The sequence below is a fragment of the Pelecanus crispus genome, chromosome 5 (genome assembly GCF_030463565.1).
Source record: "Pelecanus crispus isolate bPelCri1 chromosome 5, bPelCri1.pri, whole genome shotgun sequence".
NCBI lineage: Eukaryota > Metazoa > Chordata > Aves > Pelecaniformes > Pelecanidae > Pelecanus > Pelecanus crispus.
In genome coordinates, this window is record NC_134647.1 from 19,923,768 (window position 1) to 19,945,072 (window position 21,305).

General features: G+C 35.7%; 1 protein-coding gene across 1 annotated transcript in view; it reads left to right on the plus strand.

The window, feature by feature from the left end:
- Positions 1–21,305, plus strand: part of PSMD14 (proteasome 26S subunit, non-ATPase 14) — a 48,583-nt gene that overhangs the window by 11,592 nt on the left and 15,686 nt on the right. The window contains exons 4-7 of the mRNA XM_075710416.1: positions 11,658–11,729; positions 12,059–12,178; positions 13,255–13,325; positions 14,289–14,439. Coding sequence (XP_075566531.1) covers positions 11,658–11,729; positions 12,059–12,178; positions 13,255–13,325; positions 14,289–14,439 — 414 coding nt within the window. The remainder of the gene's footprint in view (positions 1–11,657; positions 11,730–12,058; positions 12,179–13,254; positions 13,326–14,288; positions 14,440–21,305) is intronic.

Genomic DNA, 21,305 nt, shown 5'->3' on the forward strand with positions numbered 1-21,305 from the left:
ATCCTACTGGATACCGGTTAAGAGTGTGAGCACATTAAGTGCATTTTTAGCAGAGCTCTCCCCCCAACGCTTTCAGAACAACAATCCAAGCTATAAAAGTTCTTGTCCACGCTAATACATCCTGTCTATTTTTCTGGATCCAGATGTGATAGGAAGCAGTGAAATAATTAATGACACTTTTAAAAATGCTGTTGAAATAATTTTTCGTTACTTGATGGATTATTGAAAATATTAACTTACATTGCTGGTACAGACAACTGTTCTAGTGTAATAAATGGAAAATAAAACTGATTCTGTATTTCTGAATTAACATATTTGATGGCAGAGGGGAAGGGAAGAAATCCAAATGGGAAGGTAGGGAGAGACAGAGAAGTGACCTGTGTCTTAGAAGGAGTGTTTACACCTTGACTTGGAATATAGAAAATAGAAGTGCAGATAGCTATTTTATTTGAATAATGGACTTGCCAATTAGCCATCAAGTGCTTCCATCTGTGAAATAGTTGATCAGATGGGTTAGCTGGGATGTTTCCAGATTAGGGCATTGGAAATGGCACTTGAAAACTGTCACTTTGATTATGAGGTTTCAAGCATTGCACTGCTTGATGCTGTGGAACCTTTTTCCCTCATATTATCATGGGTTTTTAGAACATGCTGATCCCATTTAGTAAATCTATGGCACCGTGGGAACTTGGGAGACCTGCCACTGATCTAAAGTTCTGTTTCATCTGCTGATCTAGCCAGGATGGTTATTAGAAAAGAGCACTACTGGCTCAGTATTCTGCGGGGCTTCAGAATAAGAGTTGGTGATCTGGCAGGGGAAGGAGGGTCAGGCTCAATGTAGATCATTAGCAATTAAATGCAAGTTTCCTTGAGTTACTTCATTAAGCTGATGTGTCTCTTGATGTAAATGACATGTTCTAGCTGGCTAATCTGCATCCTAAGATTCCCTATGTAAACAAAACAACCCCCCCAACAGCAACAACAAAAAACCTCGAAACCAAAACAAACCCAAGCACCTCCCTCCCCCTCAAACAAAAAAAAAAACAAAACAAAACCCAATGAGAAACAACCCCAACACCTTAATATCTTACTGAAACTTGTTTTGGTTCATTGATTCTTGAAATAGGTTGGGTTTTAGTTTTCAGGGTGCAAATGTGTTGTCTTTAATGTAATGAAGTGCTTTTTCCTTTGGAAAGCTGTAGAGTGTTTTGGTATCTCGGTATCTGTTGCACCTGCATGACTTTTTCCTTCCTGTGTCTCCTGGGTGTGTATGTTTTATGTAGTTTGAATTGTGGTGATACACTATTGTCTGCTTCTCACATGTATTTGAAGCTTCAGATACTCCTTTTAAGAATACTCTGTCAGGGAAATAAATCTGAATTACAGCTCTTTAAGTTGTGCATCATTTCTGTGCCATTGCTTCTGAGAGATTTTCCAGCAAAGTTCTCAAGTACTAAGAATGTTAGTATTTTTAGAATTCCAGTGTACCTCCGGTAGATGAGATGGTGTACAATTTGGGTGGGTTATTTCAGTTATACTTTTTCCCCCAGAAGTCATCAACCCATTTAAAGAGTAGAAGAATTTTCTCAGTGACGAACATTTTTCATCCATTAAAAACATCCAACATAAACTCCCATAGAAAGTTCAAACGAGTTAGTCAATTGCCTGTGTTATCTCCTGTAGACAGTCTTAGTGTCAGTTTAAATATCCAAAATACATGATTTTGTTTTAAGGAGATACAGTAAAGCTGTATCTAAACAGCAGTTTTACTTTCATTGACTGGGATGAGTATTTTACTGCATTGGTTAGTATTTTAATACTGGGCTGTTCAACTGAAAGCTTCATATCAAATTTAGGGTACTGGTGTGCCCTGGGTCTGCTGACGCTGGAGATGATGGTAGCTCCATGGGTACTGTAGGCTTATTTGAAAGTTGTTGGGGATTGCTAAAGGCTGGGTATAGTTTTCCTACATTTGAAACATGGTTCAGTCATTGTAATGGGATTTATATTTGAAAGTGCTAATGGGAGAGGGAGAGAGAAACATACTAGAATTGGTTTAGGAACAGTCATGTGATTGTACTTTCAACACAGTGCATACTTTGTGTTATAAAAGCTGCCTTAGTGTGATGGGCTGTACTGTAGTCATATGTTACATATTAATCACAAACAAGCATAAAACTAAAAATAACAAAGCTAGTGGGTTGTGCCAGAGCATTATCAGTTTCCTCTGATCTACTGTTTTCCTATAAACTCTGGAGACCATTTTTAGCTGCCTCCTCTTGGCCTCAGATCTTAAACTTCCTTATGTCTAATAATTAGGCAATTAGCTTCTCTCTCCTCAATTTAATTGCCAGTGTAGTCCAGCCGACTTTCCCCAGAAGAGACAAAGGAGCTTGGACAAGGAAATGAGTGTAGCCATAATGAGAAAGAATGGGGCGGGGGGGGAAAGGCTAAACAAGAGCAGACATCTTTGTTACTTCTGCATTACACCTGTTCACTTGTAATGTTTCTTTCTGTAAGCAGGAAACAGCCCCCTTGCAGTGATTGATTTAGTTTATTTCTCTTAGAAATTGTTTCTTCTTTCTGAAATCCCATGCTTTTGAATATTAAGTTGCAATGCTGCTATGCAGTACCTTTGAACAAGGGCTTCTGTTTTCTTCCTGCAGTGTAGAAGAGTCCTCTTCAGTTTTTTTCTGGAAGTTTGAAATGTTCTTCTTGTATTAATATTGGTGCATTTTTTTTTAAAGTGTTACAAACAACTAACCTTCCTACATATTGCCACTGAGTCTCCCAGTTCACCTGCTTGTGTCCAGAGGACCAGCTCTGCACAACAGAGAGCCTGTAGGCATATAGAACCCAGTGTGTTCTTTTACATATTGAGTAAATCCCTTTTAACTGCTCTGCTGCACAAAGTGTGCTTTAGAGTGACCTCAGACAGCATCTGCTGAGGGCTACCTTGCCTTCTTGGTAGAACTGTGTCTAGAATAAGGTAATTAAAAATCTGCATTAACGCAAGACTTCTGGAGGCAGGCAGAAATCTACAAATGCTGACTTGTTATCTGCCTTGAGGCTCTCATTTCTAAATCCCAATACCTCCTGTAATGGTGATAGGAATAGATAACAGGTTAGTCCTGGTTTTATTCTGGAGTGAAACTGATCTTTGTATTTTCTGGATTTTCTTTTCTCCCCAGTAGCTTGAGGCTGTGAAAAATAGTAGTTATTTTCAAAAACATGTGCAACGTTACTGAGGATTTGTTTTACGTCCCTGATCTTATGGCTTTTCGCTAACCATAATGTTGTCATAGAATCGTAGAATGGTTTGGGTTGGAAGAGGCCTTTAAAGGTCACCTAGTCCAAATTGTCCATATGCTCGATAATAAGGAATATTAACTGCAGTGATGCAGCATACATTCCCTTGCTTTTTTGCATGTCTCAATGAGTTTGTAGATTGTATGGGGTAAAGAGAGAGGGAACACTAGAACCAGGAAAGATATGCTTAAGCAGCCATTTCAGGCAACAGTTGTGTTGGGAACATTGCAGAAAGATTGCCTATTGCAGATTGCATCAAGGTGATATACGTAAATAACTTTATATCATGAGTACATGTTAATATTGGGTGATAAATACTTATTTCTAATAAAAATTAGTCTAAGTAGAATGACTTTCTGTAAAGTACATTGTAGTAAAATAAAGCTTATCCGACCTCAAAATAAATTCAACTAACATCATTTGATGCCAAATCTTGGTAAGTATTTTTTTTTTGTCTTAGTAAGCTTTAAGCCTCAGTCTTCGATAGTATTTTCAATGGTAGTATTGGAAAATGGCAGTGCTGTTTTTTGTAAAAGACCTTTTAAAACTTGAACAATTTTGAGCAATTAAATGAGCAAAACACGTTACATTCTACAGGTACATGGGAAATCCTGCATGTGCCCATGTTGCTGGATTACTATACCTCTTCCATGAAACTGTTAGTGCAAGAGAGATTAGTGGTAGATGGATAGGATAGAAATATAAGCTAAACTTTGGTGGCTTCCTTTGTTTCTTTTTTTCTTTCTTTAACTAAAATCCTGACCAGATTCTCTGTGGAGTGTCCCAGTGAACTAGAGTTTATTTTTGTTTGAAGTTCTGCTTAATTTAAGAAAACAAAACCCACAGAAACAAAAAGCCCAAGCAAACAGAAAAGTTAAGTAGTAAAGTTTTGGCTCTGCACTGAAGAGGTGTTTGCAAACTGGTGATCCCAACCCATTTAACCAGCTGCTCAAAGCTATACCAAGTTCTGTATTTGTAATTTTGGTTTTTGAAGAGGAGGGGAGGTGGGAAATGTTATATATTTCAAGTCCATCTATATTTCTGTTTATGGGGTTTTGTTGTAGATGTGAACCCCATTTAAACTTTTTTTTAGGAGGCAGGATTTTGTAAAACATACTGAGGCAAGGTTTTTTTGCAGTTATTTTTAATTTAAAGTATCAATTGATGCCATAATATTTCCCTAGTGTCCCTACTCCATTTTGGAGTCTGAGACTGTCTATGAGACTAAACATATTACTACAATTTTTATTTCATCTGACATATGGTGTAACAAGACAATGTGATCCTTTCAGAAATCTAGGCTGTTTGTTGAGACTTATGTTATTTTGTGGTCTGTTATGTATGCTTGATTATAATTGGTATAAAAATGGGCCTAAACATGCAAACTGTTTAGACATAATGCTAGCTTCAAAAGATAGTCCTGTTGATGTGGAACTAACTGTAAAATTGTGTGTGTACTAGCTTGAAAACCGCAATAAAATTCCAAATTGCTACTAATTAGTGTGTGATTCACAGTGCAAAGTAATATATTTTTCCCTTTTTATGAACTCTATGATTTTTTTCATTTTTTTATGAACTGGATCATTTTCTCTGTCATGACTGATCACGTTCACTTCCTGTACTGTGGAAAATGGAATACATGGCTTCTGGTGCTTGTCATGACAATGTTGCTAGAACCATTGAGATCTGGGAATATAGCTCACTCCCTTCGCCACTTCCACTGATGGAACACAAGTTGGTATTTTCTGTAAGCATATTGTCTCGGTACAGGAAAAATTGCTCCACAATCACGGTTTTTTGGGTTTTTTTTTTTTTTAGATTTTTAGGCTTAGCAATGTGTAAAAAGCACTATGCTGATCTAAGAAATCTTTTATTCTCTATGTCACTGTATCATCAGGTTATACCACTTACTGACAAAGGGTAAGTAGAGAAGAGCAGTGGTACTCTGGTGAACTTGTAAGGTCTTTTTATTATCACTAATAACTCTGCCTCCTCTGCACACTTGCTCGAGTTTGTGTCCTCTCTGCAGGTAGTATTCTGCAATGTTGTTTTCTCTTCTACCAAGCTATAGGCCCACCATTGGATTTACCTCCACAGAACGGTAGTTTTAAGCTCACTTTAAGTGCCTGATCTGCCCACACATCCTTTAATATGATAGATTATTACTCTACATTAATTGTCATTGCATTTATACTTCAGTTGCCTTGTTTTCCCCCTACCTACATAGTAAATGTCAGGATTATCTGAAACACTTGTTTTGGAGGAGGTAGAGAAGGGAAGTGAAGAAAAAGGGGGGGGGGTGTTGATAATTTTTTAGATTCAAAAGTAATGCAAGTTTTTTCTGTCTTTTTTAGTTAATCTTTCCCAATTGTCTTTAGATATAACAGCTGAAAATATGTACTGAAAGGGTTAAGTCGGCATGAAAGAATTCATTTCCACTTTAATGACCTAGCCTTGCTGGGTTAGGACGATGGGGAACATGCTTCTGACTTGTACTCCTATTGCCAATTAACACCTCCTATAACAGGTTGCCTCAGCTAGTCATTGAAGCAGAGGCAGTAGAAATAGTTTACATGCAGCTTGTTTTTCACACTAGTTGTTTAATACTCACAAAATTAAACTATTAAAAGGTTCCTTCTTACCTTACTGGGAAAGAAATAAACACTATAGTGGTCAGTGTTTGCTTGTGTGTCCTGTGTTCATGTTTAAAGTGTTCCAATTGCAAAAATAAAAAGTAGTAATGATTGTAGCAGTTCTTATATTTTACACAGAAATACGTTGTTTGGTGCAATAAAGCTAAGATTTACTCTACAGTGCTTCAGTTCACTGCCTTTTTTTTTATTACAGTTGCCCCTGCAAAACTGAGTTTCTTTGTTGAAACAGCTATGATGTATTTCAAAATCATCTTTTGTGCTATTAGCGTGACACCAGAGCAGTGTTTAAGATCCATTTAAACAATAGAAAGTGTCTCCATTTATGGAATATGTCTTGGTTGCTAGTGTAATTAATCGAGTCCACTTTCTATACCTATTTGAATAAATGTAAAATAGTACAAATAAAGAGCAGTGCTCTAAAATGACACTTTAGTTCACATTTAATCAGCAGGTATTTTAATAACATAATAAAATTGGCTAAATAATTGATACCAGTTCACACTAAGAGAAAGGTGGAGTAATATACCTGAAAGTGTTAACAAATTTGCTAAAAGGCCTGAGTAGATAATACTTGAAGGCGTTAGTTTTTATCCTGTTAGAATGGCAAATGCCTTTAACACTTCGTCAAGAGGGTTGCCCAAGTAAAGGGCTGCTTTTTATATTGAATCATTTCTTTAACTGTTTGAAACAAAAATAGTATCATGCATAATTCAATATTACCATGTAATCTTCTGTTCATAACTTGAGTGTGATTCTTTTTCCATTATAAGTACTACTGAAAAAATCAAGCAAAAATTTAATTTAATAGTGGTAACTTAATTTTATCAATTATTATTGAAATTGGGATTCTGCCATTTTAAACAAAAACAAAACCAGAGTTTGGTTGGGTTTTATGAGATGGCTGGCTGTCAGGCAGGTCATTTCACTGACTGACAGCATGTATAGTTGATTCAGGAGAAATAGCCATTTTCAGTAAGCAGCACAATAACAGTAGTTTTAAAACAGTTTTTGGATTTTAATAACTCCTATATCCAGCTTATACAGGAATGCTTGGGAAAAAGAATGTTCAATATTCCTTGCAGTTTCCAAACCTCATTTTTCTCCAGTTCCCCAAGAAATTATCCAATAAAGCTGTGGGCAGGCAGAATGAAGGCAGTATTCGCTGTTTTGCAGTGAGATGGACAGTCTTACAAAACTCTGTGCAGTGGGAGAACTGTCTGACCTTCTTTGGATACCATAATGTAACCAAAAATACCAGCAGATCTGTTGCATTGTAGATACAAATGCTTTCTTGTTTGGGTTTCTGACACCAGTTAATTTAATTTGGTACTCTGCTTCATAAGGATGGTGCTCCTTTGTGAAAGTTGGCAGGCAGTGAAGTTTATGAACAGCGATAATAGCACATGCTGTGGAGGGTCAGTGTAAAATACTTTGCCTCCACGTAGAGATTAGCTAATAAAGTCTTTCTTCCTCTTTGCTTCATGAAAGAAATGCATGAACTTCTGTGGAAGACTAGCAGAAACAGGCCAAAGAAATCTCAAAACACGTAACCTGTAGCTAGCTCCCACATACTGTGTAACTAGCATGCAGAAGCTGCGGCTGTCACTCCAAGGCTGTGTTAGATTATCAGCTATTTATGGAAAAGGAAGTGGTCAGAGATGGAAGTAAATTGGTTCCAGTTTCCAAATGTCTGTTTTTCCAAATGGCATCATCTAAACCTATTCTGTTGGTTTTATCTGTTAAATCTTTAAAAGTTTTAGGTTAAGAATTTAGTGAACTTTGGGTTTACAATTTTCTGTAGACAGAGAAGTGTGTGCCTGTAGTATTTTATGTGCCAATTTATATTTGGTAGAAAAATAATGTGAAAGTAAATCTCTTGTGAAGGTAGATTCTGGACAGGTTTTGACCTATGGATCCTTTCCTCCTCAAAATTCCTGAATTGGTACATCAGAATCTTTTCATAACTCTTTTAAGCAGTTAATTCTAATCTATATTCAAAAGCAAGGAAGGAATATTAACATGAAAACTAATACACATAATTGATACAGTGCAATGAGTTGTTTCCTTTTCTCATAATTTAGCTAGTTAATCTGTAAGGAGAACAGATCAGACTGAAAGGAGATAGTGAGATCTTCACAAAAGAAGCATCTGTGACCAAGGAAGTACTTAGTATGTGCTGTATTTTATAAGATGACTGAGAACTAATAAACCTACATTATATTTGCATTGTATACTACCGTTAGCTAATTTTTTAAGAGTTCAGGTAAATTGGTTGAACTGCGTGATAAGCATGGAAGCTAATCTTTAATATTTTTTACTATCTTAGGCATGTGCTTAAAGTGAAACAGTGAAGTTTGCAGCTAATACCTCCTAATGCTTAGTGTAGTCATTTTTACATATATAAACTCATATTTAGTGTGCAAAGTCATTCACAGTGAATACTATGGCTTAAAAAAGAAAAAAAAAAGATGCTAAGCAAATTGCTTTACACCAATGAAGCATTCCTTTATGAATTGGCAATGTTTCCGATGCTGAAAATGAATTGTTGGCTATGGGTGCTGGCAGGAGAACTTTAACATAATTTTGAAAACAGAAACTACTTTATCTCATAGAATGCCTAAAGGATTGGTAAAGTTTAATATTAAATATCCCCTCTTCTGGACCATCACCAAGGTAAACAAGCATTTGAAAGCTCCAAGGAGTATAGAAACAATAAAAGAAAGAAAGATTAGGAATAAGTACAGTAGAGTAACACCGTGCTTTAGATCCTGCCTTTGCTTAAACTAAAGGTAATTTAGTTGCCTTGTTGCAGAAACAAAATGTAATAATGTTTGTCTCTTCACTATTAAGTGTTGAATCTACTGACTGATTTTAAATAGATTTTTAAATCTGAAAAGTTATGAAGAATAATTAAACTCTTACAAGTTGTGAACACAAGTGTCTACATTGGGGACAGAGGCGTGATTAATGCATCAGCTGCAGGAAGGGTGTCAGTGTGATCTGCCATCTTAACAGACATTCGAGATTCCATATAGGAGAGCCTATTCAAGAGCCATAGTCTGTGGAATAAACTTCAATTCAAGATCCTGATTTTTGAGAAGCTAGTCTCAATCAAACATCAACATTAGCCTTCCAACATCAGCCTCCTTAATCACAGAACTACTTATGCTACTGTGGGGGAGATTTTATTTACGCTATTCTTTATTTTAAAAAATACTGAATGGTGTAATGAGGTGCTTGCTTACAGTGAAATGTTAAACAAAATCTGGGACAAATGTGGAATACGTATGGTGATCACAGCATGGATGTTATGGTTCTTCCTAAAGCAGAATGTTTTTGAGTTTGTACTTTTACCTTCAGACCCTCTCTGGTCTAGAACTGGTAGAAAATGGGAAGAGCGCTTTATGTATGAAGAAGGGGGTTGTTATCAAACTAATGTCTTTTCTAATTAAAACCCAATTTATCTGTGCTTTATTCTTAGCGGTGATTAAGTGGGAATATGAGTCTGTACTTTCCAAAGTATTAAGAATTCTAAGTGAGAAGATCATAATTTAGAATAGACTCAAAGCAGGAGAGATACAGTTAAGAAAGTAAACTTACATGTTTATGGAGGAAAAAAAACATAGTAACAGTATCAGAAAATGATTGAGCATTTGAAGCTTAGTCAAACAATTTAGTTGTAGTAAATCTGGAATAAGTGATTCAGGTGCCTTGTGCATCTGGTACTGTGAAATATTCTGAAAAACTGCTCATAGAGTTTTTCATTGTAAGTGTTAAAGGAACACTGGAGCATCTCACTGTTGGGCTATGGCTAGTCATGGAAATCCTTGATGAAGAGGTAGAGTTGATTAGAAATGGACCTTTGGCAAGAATATTATAGAAGGTGAAAAGTTAAACCTGCTGGAAGATTGCTGATGGAAAGGCCAAAGAGACAGAAGAATTAGCAATGAGTAGTAGGAAGTGAGGGACAGCAGATACCAAGAGGTGATGGTCATCATTATCAAAATTGGAAATAAAGGTTTGAAGGTGTTAGGAAGCAGTTGTGGTTGACATAGATCCATGCATGTATGTGAGTTTCAAAATACAAAAATTGGATTCAAAATATAAAGATTGGATCTGGAGCTAATAGAGAAGGAATTCATTGACACTGGGGGGAAGAAGAAAAAACAACTAAATGATGTTTTTCTGTGTGTGTGAAAGTATGCAGAAAGGACAATTACTATACAAATTTAATATGCGGATTACTGAAGTTCCTGGTTTTATCTTCAGGAGGTGATGACACATGTCAATCGCTGTTTTCTGTTTGATGTCATGTGGATGCATGTTGTACTGAGTTTTTCCACTTTAAGTGAAAAATCAAGAATTTACTCAATTTTTTCTTTTTTTTTTTTTTCCCAATTATTCATAGAATAGAATCATAGAATCGTTTAGGTTGGAAAAGACCTTGAAGATCATCCAGTCCAACCATTAACCTAATATTACCAAGCCCACCACTAAAACAATTAAGGGTAGAGTAGCAATTTCATGTTTCCTGGCTTGGTGGCTGGGTTAGTTATAATGAAAGTAAAAACTGGGAATCATTAAGATTGGAAAGGACCTCTTTTGCTTATAACTGTGGAATCAAAGTTCTAAATCTACAAAATGTTTGTGTAAAGGCACCATTTTTTTCCTCCTCTAACTTAATGTGGAGTATCTTTTTTTTTTTACCGTACTCCATAGTTGCTTTGTTGCCCTTCTAAATTTACATCACTTAGTGCAGAAGTAACCTTTTGTCTTTTCAGTGGAAATTTGTTGTGCACAATTTGGTAATGAAGTAATGAGTGTACTGTTAATTGGCTGTAATGAGGTATGCTGATATGGAATTCTGTATATAAGAGCAATATGTCTCTTGCTCCTCGAGAAAGGGACATTTAAACTGCTGCCTCCTGTGTTTTTCATTTTCAACAGTACACAGAACCTGTTTCAACCGATCATTCACACCTGGGACAGTTGTGCTAATTTTTGAATAACTACTCATAAGGCAAAGAGCAAAGTATTTTGTTCACAGCTTTTCCACCTAGGGATCGGAGGTCCATTTTTTCTCTCACTGTACCAGTGTATCTGCAAAGTACTCCCATAGCCTTTATCTGCAAGTCCTCTTTAGCTGAAAGCTGATGAAGCAAAGGGAAATTGCTGTTTGTGTTGGTGCCAGTTAATCATGCTAGCCCAGCAGCATTTACATTCACACCACTGTAAGAAACACGTAGTTAATTGGAGAACTGGCCGTATTTTACAGCTGACGAAGGTTAGCCTTGCAGCAAGGCTGGCTAATGGAAACTTATCTGACTCTTAGCCTGTATGTCTTGTAACAGGTTTGTACCCAGTGCAATACTTGCCAGTTTTTTACTTGACTGATTCTGATAAGATTGCTCTTTAGATTGGTATTGTTTTGGGGTGGGCGAGACAGGGGGTGACGGCTAGGTGATTTGTATTACAAAATAGGTTAGTGAAGGAAGATGCTGTAAAGAAGTGTTTGGGGTTTGGGTGTGCTTTTTTTTTTTTTTTCCATTTTCGTTTGCAAGAACTGCATCTAACACAAAGTCATAATTATATATGCATTTTTCTGTAAGCTCTGTAATACGGAAGACAAAAGAAAATGCTTAGAAACTGCAGAATAACAATGGTGGAGAAAATAATTATTTATTCTTTTCATAGGGGCCACCAACAGATGCTCCTGCGGTCGATACGGCGGAACAGGTTTATATCTCTTCCCTTGCACTGCTGAAAGTAAGTGTTCTGTGTATACTGCATCTGTGTATAGTGCTGGAGATAGAGCCCCTGGCACCTATCCAAAGTTTATGTACTTGTGCTCCTTAGGTGCTGGTCAGACTAATTTTTAAAATAAATTAATACTGTTTGGAACACTCAGAGTAAGAAACTTATTTTAATTACTTCTCTTCTGTTGGCTTCAGTTTTACTATTTTATAGTTACTCACAGTTTCCCAAAGTGCTACAAGTTGCAAATTATCTGTAGATCAACAACGGCTGAAGGAACTATCCCAAGTCAAACTTGAACGTCCTGTTAAACATACAATGTCATTTGGTCTTAATTCCAGATGTTGAAGCATGGGCGTGCTGGTGTCCCTATGGAAGTTATGGGTCTGATGCTTGGGGAATTTGTTGATGATTACACTGTGAGAGTGATTGATGTTTTTGCAATGCCACAGTCGGGAACGGTGAGTTCTTTGCAACTAGACCTTCATAATTTTGTTTGCTTGTTTGTTTTTTCCTTATAGTAAATATTTTTTAAAAGCTTTTCCTGCTTTACCTCATTTATGCAATCTAGGTATAATTCAAACATGTCTAATGGATTTAAGAGTTTCAGTAAAAAAAATTAGTTAAAACATTTTTTTTTTAAGCAAAACCTAGTACGTAAGTGTATATCAATATATGGAGATGTTATGTCTTTACGTATGTATAAGTATATTGGTATAACATCACTTATAAGATTTATAAATTGATAACTTTAAGAACTCATATACTACGAGCCAGAGGAAGGATTCAAAGTGTAAAAGGTTTGATTAGAAGTGTATCATGCCCTGAATTGTAATGGTGCTATAGATATACTTCAAACTTGCTCTCCTTGACAGATCTTACAGTGGCATGTCTCTTAAATTATATTTTTGTGATGTGAAAAAAAGGATGTATTTTAATTTTGAGTAAGAATATTAATGTTACAAAGAGATATTTTAAAGATATGATGAACCAGTGGGTATAATTGGAATTTATGATGCTTTTTTCTGTAATTTGAATGAAATATTGTTCTTAAAAGAAGCGCAGATCCCTTTGTAACTCACAGCTGCACATCAATGACATTTTTTAATTCTTTTGTCCTGAGTTTATTCTATGCATGTGAATGGTATAAGTAGAATCTGCAAAAAGCCAGTATGTGATCTTTGTCTTGAATAAAACCTGTAGAGCTAGCTGAACTTGTGTGAAACAACAGGCCAGAGTTTGCAGAACAAAAAGAGGAGGAAAAGATTAATTCCTATGCCTATTTAATCATGTTTACTTATAGTAGAGACGACTTAAACAGCAATTCAACATCTTCTTTCAGCATTTTAAAAATCACATTGAAATACATTGATAAAAATTGTATTTTACATTTAAGGGTGTTCTATCAAGTAGTTCTGAAGTAGTCAGGTTGCCCTTTTAAACAGATGCTTATGAATGGTGTTTAAGTTTTTGTTTGTGGGAAGTAACAAGTTAAAAGATAATATTGCTTTATGTATGTGTCTGTCTTCTGCATCAGGGTGTCAGTGTGGAGGCAGTTGATCCTGTGTTTCAAGCAAAAATGTTGGATATGCTGAAACAGACGGGAAGGTAAGTCACCCTAAAGAGGGCTGACAGTAACAAGTACTCCCTGCATGTTGTTTAAAGAAACAGCTGGCTTTCTGCAAAACTAGTGATTTAGGGGCTATTAATCATGTTTAAATAATTGGCCCGGAAATCAGGTGAGTAGTGTAGTGTGTAATTCAGTCCACCGCATGCATTTCAATTGTCAGGAGACTGTCACTCATGTTAAACCTACAGCTTTGATTATTGCACAGAAAGATTAGAATGCTGCTCAATTTAGTATAGGCAGTTACTAGACAGTACCTGCTTAAAAGATTGATTTTTTTTAAATTTCTTTTAGTTAAGATTAAAAAAGTACAGAGTTGTAACTTGCTTATGAGCAATTTTAATGAAAAGAAAGGGAAAATAGTTTTGTAAAAGATCCTGATATTTAAACAAATTTTTATTTCACTCCTGCCTCTCAACAGTTGTCGTCTGCTTGCTCAAATTCTTTTACTGTGGGAAAAACTTCAAAATTAATGTTAGCAAAAGGCTCAGCAGCTGAACAGAACAGTGCAAATTGCTTTTTGACTGAGTTCCTAGTTCTACTGCTGGTTTAATTGATATTTAATCCTTTCCCACCGTTGGTTCCCGTTGTCCATGTCTGAAATGGACTTTCTGCCGTGAAAATTCAACCCTTGACGCCAAGGAGTTAAAGAGTAGATATTTACTCAAGTGCTGAAAGGGTAAAAACTGGTTCAGGGAAGGTGTGGTAACAGGGTGAAAAACTGAAAGCATGCTCTACCAGTGCTAATGTGCATCCCTTAATGATAGCCCTCTTTTGTCGCATTTATTCATGTCCATGTTTTCACCATACTGTGGTGAGTAATTTAAGTATTTCTAATGATGTTTGTTTCACAGCTCATCCTAACTTATGCCCTGATACATTACTATTTCTTCTTGTGTTGCATGTTTTTATTTTTAAGAATCTCAATGTCCTCTTTGTTTCAGACCTGAGATGGTAGTTGGTTGGTATCACAGCCACCCTGGCTTTGGCTGTTGGTTGTCTGGTGTAGATATCAATACTCAGCAAAGCTTTGAAGCCTTATCAGAAAGAGCTGTTGCTGTGGTGGTGGATCCCATTCAGAGTGTAAAAGGAAAGGTATAGTAGACTTGCTTTTTTTTTTTTTTTTTTTTGAGATACTGTAAATACATGTAAATTCTTGATTTTCTGGAGGCCTATTCTGCATTAAAAAATAAAAGTGAAAAAAAATTCTCATTGTAAATGAAAAGGTCATTTTTAGTTTATTCTGCATCTTATGTCAGTAGTCCTTAGTCTGGAAGACTTTGATATTGTCAGTACACATCACCAATCATAATCCTCCCTTAATATTTTGCTGTTCAGGTGTCAATCAACATGTTTGCAACTAATAATCCAAGTATACATTCTTTCAGATATTACATTTTAGCCACGAAATCTAAGATCAATTGCTAACAGATTGGAATAGGTTCAGCCCCTTAACGTGGGTACTAACTAAGGCGGCATTGATTTACAGGCATTGCATATGATGGCTTGTAGTATTATTTCTATTCCAAATGTTTTGGGCAATAAAACTTTAAAGAAGACTTAGTATCAAGCATTTGAGTTTGAGAAGTGTGCAGATAAATGATTAAGTATGTTAAATGATTATGAAAAGAGATTAACTTGCAAAGCATATTGGGTTATAGTTGTCCTTTGTTGAAATCTCTTTTGTTCTTGTTTAGTTCTCTTTTTATTTCTTTCTAGCCCCATATGCCATTTTCCTATTTCCTGCCTCATGACAGCAGGGAGCAGCTCTATTATCACCTTCACAGAGCTGTCTGCAAATGTGAGAGGCAATTCGATTTTGCTCAACCACAGGGAGAGTGGATTAGAAAAACTACAGAACGTACAGAAATTGGCTAGGTGGTTTACTGCTTTAAAATACTGCTGAGGTGTTTTGTTTGAGCATGCACTCCCATTGTATTGTAGAATAATTATTGAAATGCGTCATGGTATATATGGATGATATTAATGTAAATTTATAAATATTTTAAAAGTAAGTGTTCATCTTCTGTAAAGCTGTAGTATCGTATTTCCTGTGAGACAGATCATATTAAAGCTACGAAACAATTCAGCTGAGGGTTCCCTTAATTTCATAATAGAATATTCTGAAGCTACAGTTGCATTTTCAGTTGTGGGTTTTTTTTCTAATTCTGATTTTTATAGCAAATTTGTTATGTAACAGGCAATTGAAAAAATAATAGCTTCTCGTTGTTTGGAAGCTATTAGGCATCTGAATCAATTTTGCTCCCTTTTACAATGCGTAAAGAGTAGAAGAAAATTTAGGTAGTTTCTGTGGGGGAAAAAGAATGATGCAGTAGAATATTTAATTACTCCTGACTTATTTTTTCTGGAACTTTTGCTTTTGTTTTTTCTTATTTTCCTACTCCAATACAAATGTTGAAACAGGATTCGTTTTATTCTGTCAAAATATAATTTTTGGGACTATAGTGGTAATTAATTTAGACCTCCGTAGCTATTAAATCCGTTAAGGAGAAAAGCCTCCCAGTAAGTCATGCTAGCGTTATACCACGCTTGCTCACTAAGTGCTTTTTTTTTTTTTTTAATAATTTTTTGCCACTGTTGTTTGACACAGATGTCATCTTTGAGGGTCTTTGTTCTCTTCAAGAAAATAATCTTTGGCATATTTTTATTTTGAATGTGAATAAATTTTTGTCCATGTAAACATCTGTGGAATTTTTGTCCATCTAAACGTTTCTCAATTACAGCTTTTCTTACGGCATTGCTGCCAGTACTTGAGATCACTGGAAGTCTAGTAGTGTTTGTTTTTCATACATGTCTAGCTGCTACAGTCAGATTAAATTACATTCTCGGGTTTCACATTAAAAAAAGTTTACATCTGTCATGTTTCTGGCAAATGCATCCTTAAAAGCTTAGAAATAGAAAGAATCCCCCAAATTATGAATACCACTTCCAATTAATTTCTTGATTTTTGGGAGTGACACTGGGCTATGGAGTGTGCATGACTTATGATCCTGGTCGGCAAGATCACTTATATTAAAATGTATTTTGATTTTAGATGAACTGAGAGAACAGATATATTAGAGCTCAAGGGGATGTCTTAGGTCAGGTTTGACTGTTTCATGTGTGTGGCTGCCTTAGTATGGCATCCAGCGCTTCTTCGTATGTTAGGCAACTTGAGCTAAGCCTGTATCAGGGAAGTACCTGCTTTTTCTCAGTGCCAGCAAAAGAACAACTGCTTGCACAGGTAATTTTGCTGGTGTAGTAGCCACTCTACTGGTGGGCTTTTGCTCCTGTATGTAGCTATGTGAGTCCAAGATCATTACTCATTATACCTTTTACTAGCATAGCTGTCTGGCAAAAAATTACAGTGAACATGTGGCATAGAAGATTTTAATGTGGTGTGTTTTGACTGAGATTAGATGTATTTAAAAACAAAGTCCAAAATAACACATTAGCTAATTTTAAACCTGCCTCAGGGCAGGTCCGTGCCCATATAAATTGCTGTGGCTTATAGTCAGTGAAGCACTCATGGTTGTGCTAGTGAAGAATGACCGGGGTAGAGGTTATTTTCATGTGTCAGGAAGTTGAAATGAATTCTGATGAAGAGCCTCAGGTTCACCTTGACTAGCTAAAGCATTAAAAAGCAGTTTGCCCTGTCACTGGTAGAAAGCAAAAACTTGTTAACTACTTTGTTAGCTGTCCTCCTCTGGATACACGTTCCAAACACCTAGTAGGACAGAGGTGTATGATTGCAATTTAAAGATAAGAATACATATAATTATCATCACTTTAAAAAAAAAAAGTAATTTTATGTCTTCTTAAAGCCAATGAGCAAAAATAAAAAGTCATATAAAACACTTATATAAAAATACAACCCTCATGTAGATCTGTGGATTAAATGCCAACTGCTTTAATGACCATTTTAGGACTGGGATATTGTTACATAAATATAGTAGGAGACATGAAGGACAAGTAATTCTAAATACTGATCTTATTACTTTACATACATGTTCTTGCACACGCACTATGCTTTTTCATGACTGTGTACCATATATTGCAGTTTTTAGGCTAATAATGTTCTAGCTGTCTATGAAATAAACTTACAACAGATCAGTGAATTTTAACTGAAGGTCAATGTTATCAGAGCCCAGAGAGAAAACGCTTTATGTTCTGGTTTTGGGGGGTTTTGGGGGTTTGTTTTTTTTGGTAAATTGATTTCTATGAATGAAGTCAAAGTAAACATGCTGAAATATGGCCAGTGGGGCAACCTGGCTAGCTGTTGCTTCATCTTGTACTTAGTAATAAACCTTTCTTTTAACCCCTCCAGCTTTCCAGTCTGTGCAATGGAAGTTGTAATACATATTTAGAGTATTCCACGGAAGCAGTAATTTCATTAAAGATCTGGAATAAAGCTAAATATTGACATTTGATATTTATTTCCAACATACATTTTGAAATGTCTGTACAGAGAACTACATACCTTTGCCAAATGTTAAAAATAAATTTTTTTGGGGCCTTAACTTAGCAGCTGTTCCTCACCTCTTAAGGAAAATATAACTACACTAAACCCACTGTAACATAGTATCTTTAGCTCCACAAGCATTAACTTACTGTGTTGCACTCATATGCTAAATTAAGAAAAAAGTGGTGTTTTCTTTTTTGAACTGTTTTAAACTTTAAAATTTAAATCTTTATTATAAAAAACTCACTATTTAAAATGGTTTGTTTTTCTGAGGCAGTTCATTGGTTTCCCTTGATTAATAGTTGCTGGAATTATCCAGTAAATTATCCAAAGTTGTCAAAGTCCATTTTGTACATCTGAGAAGTTTGTAAGCGCTTGTGGTGTAGGATATGTAACAAAATCTCTTATTCATACAGCAAAAATTCATGTCCATTATACCGTAATTTTTCCTAGCAAGGCACTGTCAGAAATATTTGTTGGAAGTTTGTTGGTTTATTGCAAAAATCTTCTTTTTAATTGTTTGCACAGGAAAAGACTTGCCTTTGCGATAACTTTTTTATAAATTCTACTTGGCATGTTAATCACCTCCTGACAGATAAAAACAAATATGCTATGCATCTTAATCTTGTGCTTAAACCATATCCTGCCACTTTCATAAAAGAGGGTTTTGCTATGGCATTTTATCCTTATCTTACTCTCATTCAGAGGGTACAAGGAGAAAAAAACAGGTAAATTTGGGTAGCCAGGTAAATCAAAATCATTTGAGTTGCAGATGATCTCAGGAGATCATCTAGTCCACCTTTGTGCAGAGCACAGTGTCAACGTTGAGTTCAGACCAGCTCACTTAGGGTTTTGTCCACTTGAGTCTTGAGATGCAACAACCTCATGGGAATACCTGTTCCGATACTTTATTATTCTTGCAGGTTTTTTTTTCCCCCTTGTGTACAGTCAGCAGCTCCCCATTTCAGTTTATTACTACTGTCTCCTGCCACATACATCCTTGAAGAACCTTGTTCTGTGGTCTGAGTAACCTCTTCTGGAGTTGGAAGGTTTGATACTTCAAAGAGTAGCCATAATGTGGGCTGTAGTCTAAAAACATTTTGTTCAGTTTCTTTTCAGTGGAAGTCGTAAATTGCTTTCTTTTGTTCAATTTATGAGATCTTTAGAATTTTACTCTAAAAGGAGTAACAGATGTGATGAACTTTATCATTTGTTCTTTTACTCATTTTTAAAGTGTGAAAAAAATTACTCTTATCATGAGCCTAAACCTCCCAACGAGGGACAGTTATACTGTGTGTTGGGGAGGGGAAGTATTATTTCTCCGAAAATAGCTATTATCTGGAGAGAGAGAGAGAAAGATGCTGTATCCCCCTTGTACAAATGAAGAACTGAGGAGAAGAGAGCTTAGCTGAGTTGCTGCCGGACATCCATAGCAAAGTCGTGTCTGTCCAAAGCCAAGGTCATCTTGAGCAAGGTGAAGGTCTCAAAGTCATTTTGAACTGTTAACAAAGAAAAATAGTATCTTTAAATATTGAAACTTCTATTTAGAATGGTAAAGCATTCTACAGCTGTCATAAAAGCGCGGTGGCTCAAATACTATACTTTGACATTTGGTAGTATTCCAGCATGTTTTTGATTCTTATTGTGCTAAATGGACAAAATTTAGGCAGGCGTAAGATAAAATGCCACCACAAAACCAATAGATCATATGGTTGAACAGAGCTTTATTTTTCATTTGCTGGATGACCTATTCTGGCAACCTCTTCCATAAAACACTCATATTCCTCTTTTTTTTTTCCCATTGGTACTTCTAAATCTAGGTGACAGCCTGTGTGTAATTAGTTACGTATATGAGCAATACGGTTTTGTTAATACCCGATTTCAGTTTTTAACTCTTCAGAGTAATAGATGGGCATTTTGTTGAGCGCTGACCATAAGAATAGCAATTTGCAAATAGTTTCGATCTCTTCTGCTACTTTTACATTTCAGTTTAGATTAAATTTTCTATATACTACACCATCTCAGCTTGGTGACGTATGTGGGGAAAGGCAGCTGAACTCCTTTTCTGAGACAGTTACTGTGTTGCAAATCTTCCCAACTTATACAAATATATAGGTGAATAAACGGTTTTATAACTTGGTAATTACTCGATAGTCTAAAAGAGTGAAACCAAAAGCAGATTTAACAATTACTCTTCTCGGTGTTGGAATTACCTTCTACCATCAAGAATTTTCTTCAGCTGAATGTAAGTCTTACACTAGTTTTCTGAAAGATTGCATGTTTTCAGACCTCCACTCTTTTGTCAGAGTCCTATTATTTTCCGTTGAACCTGTCCTTCTCTCTTGTTTGTTTGAATTAGCCACAGGATTGGAGGAGATGGTGACTGTTTTTTAAGAAGGCAGAAAAAAAGCAATCCTTAAAATGAAATTTGTGGAGAGACTAGTGTAATGCCTGAAATGAAATTTTAAATTAAGAATTAAGTTTGTGAGAACTTTAAGTAGATTGGACCACCTAACAAGATTTTCTTTATATACCCAACACCCCACCACCACGTCATGCGTTTGTCTTCATAACCTTTACCTTAATAAATCTTCCCTAGACATAAGTGAATTCAACAGTGTTTAGGGTACAGCTTGAAAGTATTAATTAAAAACAACTAAACAAAACAGTAAATTGACTATATTGTCACTACTGCTTTGGCGATGTGTCTGTTTATTGTGAATTATTATGCAGATAATATTTTACAAGAAAATATATTTTAAAACTTGATACCTACAATTTTATGTTCAAATCTTTTATAGCTGGAACAATTTTCATTATTAGAACTGGACTTGCTAACAGTTTTCTGTTATAAAGGGAAAAATTCTAAAATAGAGAAGACAACTTTATAATGTGTAATTTTTGTTGAAATTTCAAGGGTACCTTTCTGTACATTTTGTACAACATCTAGTACATTTAGATACTATTACAGTACTGTGGTATTTCTTAATGTTGAGTGAACAGAGCATTTGGTGCAGTAACCTGCCTATCAGAGACAAAAATGTCCTAATTTGATCTAGGCAAGAACCGAGTTTTGATAGCCTAATTTGAAGAATAAGGAAGTAGAAATGTTTGTGCTGGGTTTGATTACTGTTGATTCTATAAAGATTGGTGCTCTTTTTCCTGAAGAATCACATTTGTAAGAGATGAATTGCATCTGCACTACAGTGTAGGCCACTTGGTGTTTTCAGTTCAGGATGAGTTTTTCTAAACCTAGGCATAAACTACGAAGTGTTGAACTGTTTTATTACTGCCAGCATACCACTGTTTTGTTTGAAAACCAGCATTTTTTATAGTAGTTGCACATATTCAGAATAACATATTTTTGCATATTTTACTTCCTCTTTTTTTTTTTTTTAATGGGATGCCAAAACTGTTAATATCAATACTGGTGTTCTAAAATTTGTTATGCAATGTCCTTTGGACTTGCTGGGATTTAATTAAGTGATGTATGTTTACC